The sequence below is a fragment of the Asparagus officinalis genome, chromosome 9, assembly GCF_001876935.1.
Source record: "Asparagus officinalis chromosome 9, Aspof.V1, whole genome shotgun sequence".
Classification (NCBI taxonomy): Eukaryota; Viridiplantae; Streptophyta; class Magnoliopsida; order Asparagales; family Asparagaceae; genus Asparagus; species Asparagus officinalis.
Genome location: NC_033802.1, coordinates 1,844,382 through 1,859,226, shown reverse-complemented (window position 1 = coordinate 1,859,226; position 14,845 = coordinate 1,844,382). Strand labels below are relative to the sequence as shown.

General features: G+C 36.7%; 2 protein-coding genes and 1 non-coding gene across 3 annotated transcripts in view; all 3 read left to right on the top strand.

The window, feature by feature from the left end:
• Positions 1-6,681, top strand: LOC109823681 (WD repeat-containing protein YMR102C-like). Its single transcript, XM_020390011.1, has 8 exons — positions 1-68; positions 470-1,700; positions 2,035-2,125; positions 2,472-2,629; positions 2,763-2,814; positions 2,973-3,058; positions 3,143-3,236; positions 5,751-6,681. Exons 2-8 carry the CDS (start codon positions 633-635, stop codon positions 6,311-6,313), a joined length of 2,112 nt encoding a protein of 703 aa, XP_020245600.1. The 5' UTR covers positions 1-68; positions 470-632; the 3' UTR covers positions 6,314-6,681.
• Positions 6,836-6,907, top strand: TRNAP-AGG. The gene has a single exon. It is a non-coding gene; the product is annotated as a tRNA-Pro (tRNA).
• The window catches only part of LOC109824404 (uridylate kinase-like), a 7,788-nt gene continuing 1,619 nt past the window's right edge, over positions 8,677-14,845 (top strand). The window contains 6 exon segments of the mRNA XM_020390994.1: positions 8,677-8,978; positions 10,019-10,154; positions 10,380-10,433; positions 10,597-10,688; positions 14,810-14,841; positions 14,844-14,845. The exon segment at positions 14,844-14,845 is cut by the window's right edge and continues 148 nt beyond it. Coding sequence (XP_020246583.1) covers positions 8,767-8,978; positions 10,019-10,154; positions 10,380-10,433; positions 10,597-10,688; positions 14,810-14,841; positions 14,844-14,845 — 528 coding nt within the window. The 5' untranslated portion in view covers positions 8,677-8,766.

Here is a 14,845-nt window from a genome sequence, read left to right as displayed (position 1 = left end):
AATTCGAGGCCCTGAGGGGGGGATTGCTTAGGGTTCGGAGGTTGGCGTGGGTTTCAATGGGGTTGGAGGTAAGATTGAAATTGCCGTCGTTTATTATTATTATTATTATTAATTAAAAACAATTGGATTTTGCTTTGCTGGGCATTTGAGGTTTTTTATTGCCTTTATGGGGGATGTTCGTTTGGCGGATTTGTAGCGTAAAAGGGGGGATTTGATAGCTAAAGAGCGAATTCTTGGAAGGGGATAATTTGTTCCTAGTAAGGAAATTTCTATGGTTGAGCAAGATTGATGTGGAGATTTCGAGTATTTTTGTTTACTATTTATGGGTTTGGTTGTGTAGTTACTTTAATACTTTAGTTTGCAGATTCTCTCGTATTGGGCTTTAACATTCACTGTTTAGTGCTTAAAAGTATGCGTTTGTGTTTTCTTAAAAAAATAATTTATATATGCTCGCATATTTTGTTTTCAGGAACACTGTGTAGAATTATGCAGGGATCTGAGACTGGAAACTCCACCTGCAAATGAGAAATGGGGCTTGCAAAATGCCGAAGTCATCTGAGCTTTCTATTGTCTTCTAGAGCTTCTTCAATGGTGCTTGATTGGTGGATTCGTCTTGGTCCTGAATAAAAAACATGCAGAGTTTTGGTGCCGAGGAAGAAGAAGATGTCTTCTTTGACTCTTTTGATTGGACTCCTGTAGATTCTTCACCGTCTGGCAGCACTGTGGACGAAGAGGAAGAGGCTGGATTCGGAAAACTCGATTCGGAAATTTGGAAAAAGGATGTGATGAGTGTCCGTGAGAGGAGGAAGAGATTTTTAGTTGGTATGGGTTTGGACGAGTTTGTCTTGTCTCCATTGGGTGGCTCGTCAGGGTCGGAAGAGTGTAATCAGCCCTTAGAGAATAAGGGGCTGGAAAGACTTACAGAAAGCAGTGGTGCTGTCTCGAATTCCTTGTCTTCTTCTTGTGATGACGAGGGGCCGAAGGACTCTGTTTGTTGTATAAGGGACTTGGACAGCGGAAAGAAATTCGTCATTCATGACCTCGGTCAAGATGGTTTGTTTAGCATGCTCAAAGAGGTCGGCTCGAACAAACTGATTTCCTTGCAAGAGTTTGAATCAGTGCTTGGTCTTTCTTGCTTTGTTCAGAAATTCATGAGGAAAGAAGTTGCTCATCCGGGAGAAAAGGTAGATGCTGGCCTTAATGGAAGGATAGAGAAGCCGAAAAAGTGGTGGAAAAGGTATATACCGAAGAGGCTTTTGGCCGGAATTTGTAAGAATGATGTTTCCGTTAAAAGTTCCAAATTGCCCAGGTCCATCAGAGCGAAAGTTCTTCGGCATAAGAAGAAGTGCTTGGAGTTCACAGCACTCTACATGGGGCAAGAAATTCGAGCGCACAAGGGCGCGATTAGGACTATGAAATTTAGTACTTCTGGGTGTTATCTAGCAAGTGGAGGCGAAGATTGTGTCGTACGCATTTGGCAGGTTATTGAAGCAGAAGCCTCTTGCAAATGTTCTATTGAAAATGGTTCCTGTGATTTTGTTGATAAAATCAAAGATACAAAGTCGATGCTTGGTATGAAGGGTATAGATGCTGCCCCAATTGTCATTCCGAAGAAGGTTTTCATGATTGATGAGATTCCACTACAAGAATTTCATGGGCATACAAGTGATGTGTTGGACCTCTCATGGTCAAATACTGATGTGAGTAACTCAAGCAGCCTATTTCTCATACATTAGATACATATTATAAGTACGAAACTGTACATTTATTTGACAACTTCTGTTGGTTTCAGACCCAACATTACCATGTTTTAAATTTTCGAATGCATGTATTTGTCCATTACATAGTTACTTATACTTACCATGCCCTTTTAGCTAATTCCTTTTGCGTTGAACTATATACATGTATCTAACTAGTTTGTTTATTTTAAAATTAAAGCTAGGAAAAACAGTCAAGAAACCCTTCTTCCTTGCCTTTTCTGGTTGCATTTAAATCATCCATATCTTATGCCTATGTTTGAAATTATGTTTGCAGTGTTTGCTTACATCATCCATGGACAAAACTGTGCGCCTTTGGAAAGTCGGTTGCGATGGATGCCTTAAAGTTTTTCATCACAATGATTATGGTAATTTGAGAACTCAGGGTGACTTTACATTGGATTATTTATGCTGAACTTGCCTTTTAAATTTGCATCAAGTGGAACTTCAACTTAAGTGCTATAGGCCCACCATTAGCTGTTGCACTGTATTAGTCATAATACAAGCTAATGAGCTAACATGTAAGGGCCTTTTCTCCAAGGTCTCTGTTGTGCATATAAGAAAGTAGTTGCATGAGGTTTGACTTTTAATTACTCGACACCAAATTTATAGTTTTGTAGACGAATCACTTTATCTTGCGCTGTACTGGCTACCAGTTATATTTAAGCTAAACTATTCTCTTTAATTTTGTCCTTGTTTTTCTATGGCATACAGTGACATGCGTTCAGTTCAATCCTGTTGATGATGAATACTTCATCACTGGCTCCATTGATGGAAAAGTTCGCATCTGGGGTGTGACCGAGAATCATGTAGTCAATTGGGCTGATATACGAGATATTGTGACTTCTGTATGTTACCGCCCTGATGGAGAGGTTTTCCTCAGACCCAATTTCTGTCATGTTTTTGTCCGTACTTTGAAACGGGCTTATTACATTACAGTAGCTAGTTCAAAATGCTTGTTTTACATTATGATAACTATCTATATTTCTTATATATTTTTTACAGGGATTTGTTGTTGGTTCTGTCACGGGAAATTGCCGCCTCTATAACTACTCAGGTAGAATTTCTTAATGAAGCTCTTAACTTTACCTGGTGTAATTGGTTCCATTCAATGAGTATCCTAGTCTTCTTTCTTTTCTGTCACCAATTATATTTATTACTTGTATGTCTAAGTGAGTGAGCATCTCATTTATGTTTTTAGCATCTTTTGGATAGGTATAGGTAACACAATGCGGTTGGAATCACAATTTTGCATTCAAGGTAGGAAGAAGTCTTCTGGAAAACCAATTACTGGCCTACAGGTTCGATATATGAAACTATATAGATTACATATGAGATTTTGGTATAGCACTTGTTTCTATTGAAATTTTTACGGTTCTCTGCAGTTCTCCCCAGAAGATTCTCAAAGGGTTATGATCACATCAGCAGACTCCAGAGTTCGGATTTTTGACGGGGTCGATGTCATTCACAAATTCAGAGGTGGAGCTTGTCTGACTTTCAGCTTCTGTAAAGTTTAGGTTGGAATTTACTAAAATTGTAGTACTGCATAATACGTGGTATAGCACATAGACGAATTCTTTTGGAATTATGCGAATTTGGCATCTAGAGGATTGCATCCAATAGAAATATGCACATAGCACCATCTTTAGTTTCAGAAATAAGAATTTAATTGAACCCAAAAAAAGAACTAGTTTCAGAAATAAGAATTTAATCGAACCCAAAAAAGAATGGGAATGATGTTTCTTTTGAAAACTCTAGTTCACACAGTATAATAGTGTATGTAACCAGATAGGAAAGTGTTGGGAGTAGTAGAGATATTCCTTTAAATGGTGGGAGACTGAGGTTTAGGGTTTGTTTAAGTTTATCCTTGTAAATACTTAATTAATTCTCTGCCTTCTTATCCGCATACAAATAGTTGCTCATGAAGAAGTAGAATATAGTAGGAAACTGAATATGACCTCTCTCTGATATATTTTACTAGTTTGCGGTCGGTGCAAAGCACGGTATTTTTTTTTGCTACAGTAATCCCACTTTTAATAAGGAATGATCCGAATTTTTAAAAGTGCTACAGTATCCCGTCCTGCTACAGTACCTTTTAAATGCTACAGTATACCCGTGTGCTACAGTAATGTTTTTAATTAATTATTTGTTGCAGTAATAATGCTATAGTAAATACTACTGTAACATTTACTGCAGCATGAACAGTGAATCTCTGATCCTTCTATTTGTATAAAGGAATAGATTTTTAATACGGCATGATTTGAATTTTTAAAAGTGCTACAGTATCCCGTTCTGCTACAGTACCTTTTAAATGCTACAGTATACCCGTGTGCTACAGTATTGTTTTTAATTAATTATTAGCTGCAGTAATAATTCTATGTTAAATATTACTGTAGCATTTACTGTAGTATGAACAGTGAATCGCTGATCCTCCTATTTGTATAAAGGAATAGATTTACACTTTCAATAGAAAATTGTGACCACTTCTACTCCAGTACTCGTGCATGAATTAGGCTTGATATGGCAGGGACCTTGATGCAATAAAAGCTACTTATGACTTTTACAAAATATAATTCTTGCCTGATGAGAGAGTGGCAGTTTTACGGCAATACTTTTCTCAATTAACTTTGATCTAGCACTTGGCTTGATCATACAACATTGGTGCCATCTAATCCAAGAAATCAAATACAAAATAGAAATTCTTTACTGCATCTATTTTTCACTCACTTTGTCACTATGAGAAGCAAAACGAGTTAATTTTATGCCAAGGCAAACATGTTGAATTTGGGAAGTAGTAAGACAAATGCAACCATGTAGTGTTCATAGTCGTGAATCAACACCCAAGTTTTTTCTCCTCAACAAGCAACTTTGTATCCTCTAAAAGCTAAATACAAGTCCATTCAATAGATATAATAGTTTAACAAACATATCAACTTTTCACCAAAAAAAAAAGATGCAATCATCAATATATCAAATATACGATGCCAGTGAGTTCTAGCACATGTAGGCTATTTCTCATGTTATAGAAGATAATTTATTATGATGCATTATGTAATACGTACCTATTTTTGATTCCGAGTATCTGTACAGAGTAATAATGTATGTGTTAATATATACATAAATGCTGATCTAGATTAGTTCTTCTGCTGACATATACCTAGCAAAAATGTCATTATTACCAAATATGCATTTTATTTTTCAAATAACAATGTAAGGAATTTGATGATTGAGACTCTAGGTACTATCAGGCTAAAATAATAGGTTAGTTACTATCATGGTGAAACTAGTGTAACTGGGCATGATGGAGAAGTTGTAAAGAATGAAAAATGTCAAGGAGAAACTATAGGTTCTTTGCTCCTACCGAATTTAAAAGAAAACCTTAAATCTTCTTTACTGACACCTATTTGAATGTGCCGAAATCTTCAGGTTGTATTATTTCGTCCTGGTGAAATATCTATAATCTCAGAAACAAGAGTTTTACTGGTAAAATTTATAAATTATTGAGCTATATTGAAGAAAAGAAATAAAACAATGTTTTTTTTAAACGAATCATGCACCTTCCTTGTTCTTTTCTTTGTAGTCTTTCGTTCCAACACCCTTTTGGTGTCTGTTAATTAGATGAGTGGCAGTATTTACAAATCTCAAATGAATATATGGTTTTTATCTATGCTTCTGGAATAAACCGTATTTTCTAATATGTGGAACTATAGTTCAAATCAGTGTATGCAAAGTATATTTGTAAATTAGTCACATTTATATTGGTTTTGATTCAAATTCACTTTCAAATTCACTAGTCCTTTTCCTGCATTGCTTCTGTTATAACTGCATCATTGCTGTTCTGATAATAATCAGCATTGTACAACTTGATATGCTGCTGGTTTTTTAGCCATAGAAACCTTAAAAGTCAGTTCAGAATTGACAAACATATTTATTTCTGATTTACTGAAAATCTTCCGATTCTCTTAAATCTAACGTGTGCTGCATATAGTTCAGGTCTACGGAAAAGCAAGAGCCAGCTATCAGCATCATTCACTTCGGATGGAAGATACATTGTCTCTGTAGGCGAGGACTCCAATGTGTACATATGGAACTATGATCTCTCTGGCAGACAACAATCATCCAAAGTAACAAAGTCACTGAAATCACTAAAGTCAATTCGATCATGTGAACTCTTCTCTTCTGAAGGTTTATCACTAGCAGTGCCTTGGCCAGGCATAAACCACAGGGACTCAGACTCAAACAACCACCACCTTCATCTCCCCTCTCAACCCGCCAAGATTCTAGAGCCTTCGACTTGGCTCTGGGACTCAGACTTCTGTTCTCTTGGTGCATGGCTCTTTGCCGACGGCATATCCAAGGGATCTGCTACATGGCCAGAGGAGAAACTTGTAGCCTCTCATCGAAATTCTCTGGAGGTTAGAGATCATCACCATATGCATCACCGGTATCAGCACCTCACGCATCTCTCAGCCACATGGAGCTTGGTTATTGTAACAGCTAGTTGCGATGGAACCATCAGGTCTTTCCACAACTATGGATTGCCTGTTAGGCTCTAAAACGAAGAGGCGAGAAAGGCTGAGAATGGTGTAGAATAAGCGAAATGCTCGTTCTTCGATGTTACTCGTGTACAGAGGGCTGGATGCCGGTGGCTGTCGGGTGATCTTGATTCTTGCTCCTTCGCTATTTGGGTTTTTCATTCTTCAAACCTGTAATAGTTGAATTAAGTTTGCGATGTATGGAGCATAGAGGATAGTGGCGTAGGGAACGGAGGAAGATGAATAAAGAGGCGTATAGAGAAGAGAATAGATAGAAATCTAGGAATTTTGTAGCTCTTTCCATATATCCACCTCTCCAAATGTCAAAAAAGTGTTTAGTTGAAAAGAGCAGCCATTGGATGCAAAAATGGCAATTTGCGATATTGTCCTATTTTGTTTATTCTATCATCAAATCTACACGGATCCTTGTCAATGGTGATCAATTTTTGAACTAATCCAGCGGTCCGCTCACAGGAGAAAGATTGTCTGCGTATAAGCGCAGATTCCTTGTAATTTATGACTTGCTGCGCTCCTATCAACGGTGGGCATTTGGTCTAGTGGTATGATTCTCGCTTAGGGTGCGAGAGGTCCCGAGTTCAATTCTCGGAATGCCCCCCCTCTCTTTATATTTTTTTGTGTTCTCATCTAGTTTTTTAAAGGCTAATTAGCACTTACGTGCCTTTTAGTTTCCCCTACTGTTCAATTATCCTATACCCCGAACGTTATCGCCTTTAATTTTTGTTAAAAATATTTATTCATTCTAGTCAAGAAAACTAGAATAGCTTTAAAATAGTTTTTTTTTCCTTGATAAAAGGTGGGCAGAATTAAAAAAAAAGTATATTAATGAATATGAAATAAATTAAATAATTTTAACTACGATTTAGAACATTTTTACTTTAATCTTGTTCACTTATCCTATACCCTGACGTTATCACCTTTAATTTTTTGTTAAATTTATTCTAATTTTAAGTTAAGAAAACTTGAATAAGTTTAAAAAAAATAGGATTTTTAAAATAAAAGGCAAGCAGAATTAAGATAAGTTTAATAATAAATTTTAAAGAAATTAAATAATAAAATTTGAACAATTTTAACTGCAAGTGACAATTTAGAGCATTTAAACTTTAATCTTGGTCAATTTTTTACTAAATATATTCTAATTCTGAGATAAAATAGAACATGAATATGCTTTAAAATAGAATTAAGATGGGTCTATTATAAATAAAAATTAAGGGTTAATCTAGACCTAGCGTGTGCATAACATTGAAATTTTCGGAGAAATATTATCATGTTGAAGGTATTAAAATACATTTCAAAAATTTTAGGATATTTAAGTTGAAAATTGCAAATTGTGCTATAAGAGTAATACTACAACTGGACGCTAAAAAGTTGGGTCCATAGCCTTATAACGTCTCCTTCCAATTTATTTAACAAGAAAATATCTAACTTTTTGTGTGTACTGGTATGTGTTATATCATACGAGTAACTAAATGTTAGTCTTTAACGAGGAGCCGACACGCCTCCCACCTTAAGTACCCAATCAGTCATATTATGGAAAAGGTGATCCGAGCGGCTTCAACACTCTACTCTTTCTAAACCAGGGCCGAATCGAAAGGTGTCCTCACTCGACTCACCATTCGAGTCTACCCCACTTTTCTGCACTCCACAAGGCCCGAGTCGACAACCTTCGAGGCTAACTAACTAAAAAGGCGGTATTTATCGTTCCACTCGCAAGAGGCATCACTTGTCGATCATCTCGGAGAGACGAGTCGAAAGGCAGTGTATCCTCGAGCCCCCCGCCGACGGTCGATTTACCATCACATTAAATGCATGATCAGAGTCATCATTTCTCCAGCCCCGAAAGTCTTATGACTCATCGGATCTCGCCTGCACCACTCACACTCAGTCACCCTCACATTAAACGCCTAGGTAACTCATCCACATATATAGCCGACACTTGTAAATTAGATGATGACTGAGTCGCCTGCTTGGACTCGGCCGAAGTTGCTTATCTACCCCTTGGATTTGCAATAAAAGGAAACTACTGTCTATTGCCGAGGGATGGAATTCACTGCTCTGAGCCTAACTTCCTAAAAAAGATTGAGGACCCTAACACCCCACATAATCCCCACATAATTCCCTGTTAGATTACTGACATCAACAGTATGGGAATAATATAGCTCTTGCGTAAAGTTATCACTACTCATATTGATATAAGTGTGCTCAAAAAACAAGTGAGGGTATATATGTATAAAGTAGGGAAAACTATATGTATTTAAGTGCTAATTTACATTTTTTTAAAAGAAAAGCTCCCAAGAACCTCAGATTATATTTTTACTTTCTTTCAAAGGGTCCCCAAAAAAATTATCTCGCAGGAATCTGAGCAAGACAAGAAAATTCACGGGGGGGAAAAAATAACTGCAACAAACGAATAGGATATCCTCTTTTGAAGCCATCTCTTCTTCAATATCTGTTCCATGGCTTTCTATTCCTCTGCTGCAACTCTACCTCTCTCTTCCTCTAATGCCCTTCTCTCTCCTCTCTCTTCCTCTTCCTCTCTTTCTCTCTCTAGATTCAAATCTCCATTGATGTTCCCTCCCAAAATCACACCTTTTCCTCTCTCTGTTGTTAACTGCTCCTCCTCCAACAGTCCTTATGACGGCCCACTTCCTGATTCATCCAATTTCAGGTATGCTCTTCAAAAAAATTAATTTTTTTGAATTATCTTGTTTAATTTAGGCGACCCAAATGGTTGGTGTTGATGGGTCTTTTTGTTTGTGGTTTAATTTGGGGAATAAGTAGAGTCTAGATTTCTTTTTTCAAAAATTTTCCCCCAATAATATTCTTTGATTTAGGTGACCCAAATGGTTACTGTTAATAGGTCTTTTTGTTTGTTTTTAAATTGGGGAATATGTGGAGAATAGTTTGATTTTTGTGTTGGGTCTTTAGCCTAAATGACTAAACCCCTGAACAAAAAGGGAATGCTTGGTTGTATGCAATTATTATCATGGAAGTGTACCTTTTTAAGTTCCTATATGATGTTATGCGCATTGGTTGATCGTGTTCGAGGTTATTGATTGCCAAAAATTTGAAGAGTATGTTTTCGTTCTATTAACTCGTACGAAAAATATAACATTAAAATTTGCACATTTTATATGGTTACTTGGGTTTTTAAGTAAAGGAAATGGGAGGAAAGGCATAGTGATAGTAAATAAAAAAATATCACTAGGTGTTATGCGGAGAACATTCCTTAGTGAGATTGTAACTCAGTTCCACAAAGAAAACATTTGGTGAAAAGGGAATATGTGCTTAGTTTTCACTTTTATTATGAAATGATTGGTTGTAAATTAATGTTAAACAGACAGAGAGGAATCTATTAGGTGCTTATCTACTTCATGATAAGAAAGTGAAAAAAAGTGTTTTTGGGTGGTAGCCCATGGCTGTTAATCTAATGGATTGTGTTCTGGAATGCTCGAATCTTTATCTATGTGAACTTTTTACTTGACTCGCTATCGGTTGATGATCATATTGGATTTCTTAATTGAGCTTTGATGCTGAATGCCAGTGAAGAATTCTCATGACATGAAGTTCACCTACTTTCAGTTTCTTTAGCTATTTCGATCTGGTACTTTGCTATCTATTTGGCATTATTTATAAGCGATGAGATGTAAAAATGTATGGGTTTGTCATTTAGGTTGTGTATAAGTTTCTTGAATCTTTTTTTTACAGGCCTCAAATGACTCCTTTTGGCCTAATCAGTGGCGAAGATTCAAGGCATAAGCCATCATATAAATGGCGAAGGGTTCTACTGAAAGTAAGTGGTGAAGCACTTGCTGGAGACAACAGACAAAATATTGATCCAAAGGTGGGGCTATAGTTTTTCGCTACCGAATTCTTCAATTTCCTTACATTTTATTCGAGAAGTTTTCTGCCCCTCATATTGTGCAAACTTGAGGCACATCCTAGTCGTTTTCTCGTGTATTTGGTCAGTAATATATATGCGTTGATGAAGCTTTTTGACTTGTTTGCTACCATATACATTGCTTCCTAGTAATTCGTGGTGACATATGGTGAATTATTTATTATGCAGATTACTATGTCCATTGCAAGGGAAGTGGCTTCTGTAACTCGATTTGGTGTAGAGGTGTGACTATCTAGCTACTTCTGCATTATTATGTGCTTTTTAATTGAATACGGCATTTAATGGTTGCTATATCTTTAATATCAGCATTTTATTGACTATTATTGATCTTCCGATGGTACTTTTTTCTTATTTAAATCAAACCTAACCTGTTTCTTTTTTTCAGGTAGCTATAGTGGTAGGAGGGGGTAACATCTTTCGCGGAGCCTCCTGGGCTGGGTGCAGTGGTCTTGATCGTTCTTCTGCAGATTACATTGGGTATGTGAACTCACATATTATATAAACGGCTTTATTTAAATCCCTTAATGCTTTATACCTTGTTTTTCTTGTACGTCTTCTGCCATTATCGAGTCTCATTTATCCTAAAATCTAGAGAGGAAAAGAAATAACCACAGATCAATTTTGTTAGACAATAAAGTATATGCATATATGATGTGTTGGTGATGATTTTTGTCGCTACCAGTGCAAACATATGTGAGAGATTTATGTGTGAACATGTGTGAAGAATAATAATAAATCATTTACATCTGGACTGATCAACATGCTTTGTGATGCTAAAGCCAAGTATAAAAAATTTCTTGGCTCTATGGGAAGTCAGCGGGAACTTATTTTTGGAGTTATGTTAATCACATCTGGACTGGCTAACCACCCAATTATTGATATTCCTCATATGAAATTTATGATATAACAATTATTTATTGATTTTTTTCCTATTGGTGCTCCACTTGGTCTATTATGTGTGTTTGATTTGACAAACTTGAGGCTGAGTTAACCACTGGCAATCTTTCATGAAATCTCATAGGCTTGTTTAGCAGATGTAAACTGAGGGGAGTAGTCGTAAGTGTACCAAAGTGCAACCCAAATCTTCGCCTATGTTTAAGATTTGGGATTATTGAGAGGGAACTGGAAGGTTCTAATTGCACTTTAATGGTTTTTTCTTCTTGCCCTGTAGAATTATTTCCATCTCTGACTTCCCATAGAGTGAGAAGGGAAGTTGGAGAATTTCATAAAGCTAGTATCTATTTTTGTCTCTATCCTTGATTTTTTTTGGGTTTAATTTTATTCTCTTTTCCTTTCCCTATCTTCCTCACCTCAGCAACGAAGAAGAGAAAGCAGGAGTTGGGAGAGAAAATTAAGTTCTTATTAGGGATTTTATGGAGATTAATCTGCGAAATTAAACACTAACCAATGAAAATACCATAAACAAGCAAACACCAAAATTTAACGTATATCGGCAAAACGTGCCTACGTCCATGGGGCAATCTAGAGAGAAATATTCCACTATGAATCAAGAGTACAATCTCTCCAAGTTACACTTGAACTTGATGATTAAATCACAAGAGAAAGAAACAGTGTTACCTCTAAGGTACCAAAACCCTAAAATCCGTCTCATTGAAAATCTCTAACACCCGCGGAGAAACCAACATTGTACTCTTGACGGCGTCATCGTTCTGAAGACAACGACTTTGAATCACTGCAATCGGACAACCGAGCTATCCGAGATCTCACTTTTTCTCTCTTTTTCTCTCTCCTCTCAAAATTCGTGCAACCCAAAAACACTGTTCTCAGGTTCCTGTAACACCAAAATTTGATTACAGGGTTCTCATGAATAGAATTCCTTTATAAAGAAATTTTATTTTCAGGTTCTCCAAATCTATTCCTATTATAAATAGATCCTCCAAATCCTCTTCTAGATAGAATTTAATTCATGTGAATCTCATATGGGCTTTATTTTGGACTGGACCCACAACAATATCCTCCTCCAGCCAAAAGAGGAGGTATGCCAATCTGTAACACCTCAACGGGAGTTCATGTCGACCAATCGCCGACACAACTCGGTTTTCTCTCTGGGAATGGTCACAGATAAAAATCTGTTACATTTTTATCTGTGTGAATCTTCTGTAGCTTCAGCTCCTCTTTCTCAACAGCTTCTCTAATTCAATGATGATGATATTGATATTGGTAAAAAAATCTCTCATTCCCTTTACCAATATCTGCAACCCCTTTTCGCTCATGTGCACGAGCCTCCTATGCTACAAATCAAAAGTGTCATCGTCTTGAGTCACGCTAAAAGAATCATATGAAATATTCGCTTGAGTCTTGTATAAATTATAACATACACTTCCTCTAGACACTACAAGAGAGCCTTTGGTGATTTTATATTTTCCTCTACCAATTTGAATTTCATATCTCATTCAGTCTATAAATTAAGATCTGAAATCAAGTTGAGCCGTAAATTGAGAACATGTCGCACATTCTTTAAGATCAATGTGCATCCGACATCTGTCTGCAAGTGTATATCACTAAATTCCATAATCTTCTAGTAGCTGGTATTGCCCATCTTCACATTGCCAAATTCACTTGCTTTATACGACATGAAAAGGTCTCGATTAGAGATAGCATGGCATGTAGTTCCTGTATCCACTATCCACTCGGAATTCTACTTGTAACATGCATATAGTTTTTTTCCTTACAAATGAGAATAACATCGGTCTCAGACAAAGTAGTTGTAGTGTCACTGTCAGCTTTCTTATTCTCATCTTTCTTTTCATCTTTATTCACAGCTTGCTCTTTCTTCAATGCCCAACAATTCTTCTTAATATGACATGGCTTTTCATAATAAAATCAACCTATTCCTTTAGACTTTGATCTTGCCATTGGATGTATCACGACCTCTGGACTGGTCCCTATACCTGCTCCTGCTCCTGTTCTCTGTGACAAGTGCTTGTGAGTTATCTGTGTTGGTAGACTTCCTCCGAGTCTCCTCATTGAATAAATTACTAGTAACCATACTCATCGATAACACGTCATTTGGAGCTGCGTTGTTGACTGTCACAACCAGTGTCTCCCAACTATCTGGTAAATAACTCAGTAGCAATAAGGCTTGTAGCTCATCATTGATAGTGATCTTCATGGTAGCTAACTGATTAATCAAACTCTTAAACTCATTCAAGTGTCCTGCTATATTGTTTCCTTCTTTGAATTTTAAGTTCACCAACCGCCTCATAGAAAACGTTTTGTTTTTCGCGGTCTTATGCTCGTAGAGATCCTCAAGCTTTTTTCAAAGAGATTTCGCATTAGTCTCACTCGATACATGATGAAACACACTAGCGTCGATCCACATCCGAATATAACCGATCACCTTTCTGTATTGTTTCTCTCATTCTTTATCAGTCATCTTTTCTGGCTTGGCTTCATCTTCCTCAATAGGGTCATGTAAATCTTTACAATACAGAATATCTTCCATCTTTGACTTCCATACTTGCTAATTGGAACCATCTAATTTTATTATTGTGTCAAAACTCTCTATCTTATCCATCCTAAAGCACACCTCGAACCAAGACTCTAATACCACTTGTTAAGGATTTTATGGAGATTAATCTTCGGAATTAAACACTAAACGAATAACGACACCAATGAAAATACCACAAACAAGCAAACATCAAGATTTAACGTGGTTCGACAAATCGTGTCTATGTCCATGTGGCAATCCAGAGAGAAATATTCTACTATAAATCAAGAGTATAATTCCTTCAAGTTACACCTGAACTTGAGGATTAAATCACAAGAGAAATATATAGTGTTATCTCTAGGACACCAAAACCCTAAAATCCGTCTCACTAAAAATCTTCAACACTCCCGGAAAAACCAACACCGTACTCTTGACGGCATTGTCGTTCTGAAGACAATGACTTTTGAATTACTGTAATCGGACAACCAAGCTATCCGGAATCTCACTTTCCCTCTCTCCTCTCGAAATTCGTGCAACCCAAAAACACTGTTCTCAGGCTCCTGTAGCACCGAAAATTGTTTACAGGGTTCTCATGAATAGAATTCCTTTATAAAAGAATTTTATTTTTAGGTCCTCCAAACCTATTCTTATTACAAATAGATCCTCCAAATCTTATTTTAGATAGAATTTAATTCATGTGGAACTCATGTGGGCCTTATTTTGGACTAGACCCACAACAGTTCTATGTCAACATCTCGCGTAGTCTCATCTAATTCTTTTTGCCTCTCTTATTTCCGAAAAGACTCTTAGGGTGTGTTTGACAATGCTTTAAAAAATTGAATACTTAACCCATCGTACAGAATCAGAATTTTAGATGGAATTCTCACCTACCATTTATTTTACTTAAATCCAACTATCAAAAAGGCCCTTAATCGGTCCATGGTATTTGTGTTAACAGCAGCTGCTACAGAGCCTTCATTCTAAAGGAGCCTACGACTAGATCCTTTTCACCTTATAGCTCTATTTAAGAGCTTTTATCCTCTGATTTCTGTGACCATGCAATTTATTTCAGTCGCATGCATTTCAGATTATTTTGCATCTCAAAATATTTTTGAAGTTGTATAATTGTTTTCTTTTTGTGGCTCAGAATGTTAGCAACAGTTATGAACGCAATATTTTTGCA

Bases quoted from the DNA above. Each gene is read 5' to 3' on its own strand.
- LOC109823681 (XM_020390011.1), top strand. From the start codon at position 633: ATGCAGAGTTTTGGTGCCGAGGAAGAAGAAGATGTCTTCTTTGACTCT. The intron at 2,126-2,471 runs GTAATTTGAGAA...TATGGCATACAG, and splicing joins TTTTCATCACAATGATTATG to TGACATGCGTTCAGTTCAAT. The intron at 2,815-2,972 runs GTAGAATTTCTT...TCTTTTGGATAG, and splicing joins CCGCCTCTATAACTACTCAG to GTATAGGTAACACAATGCGG.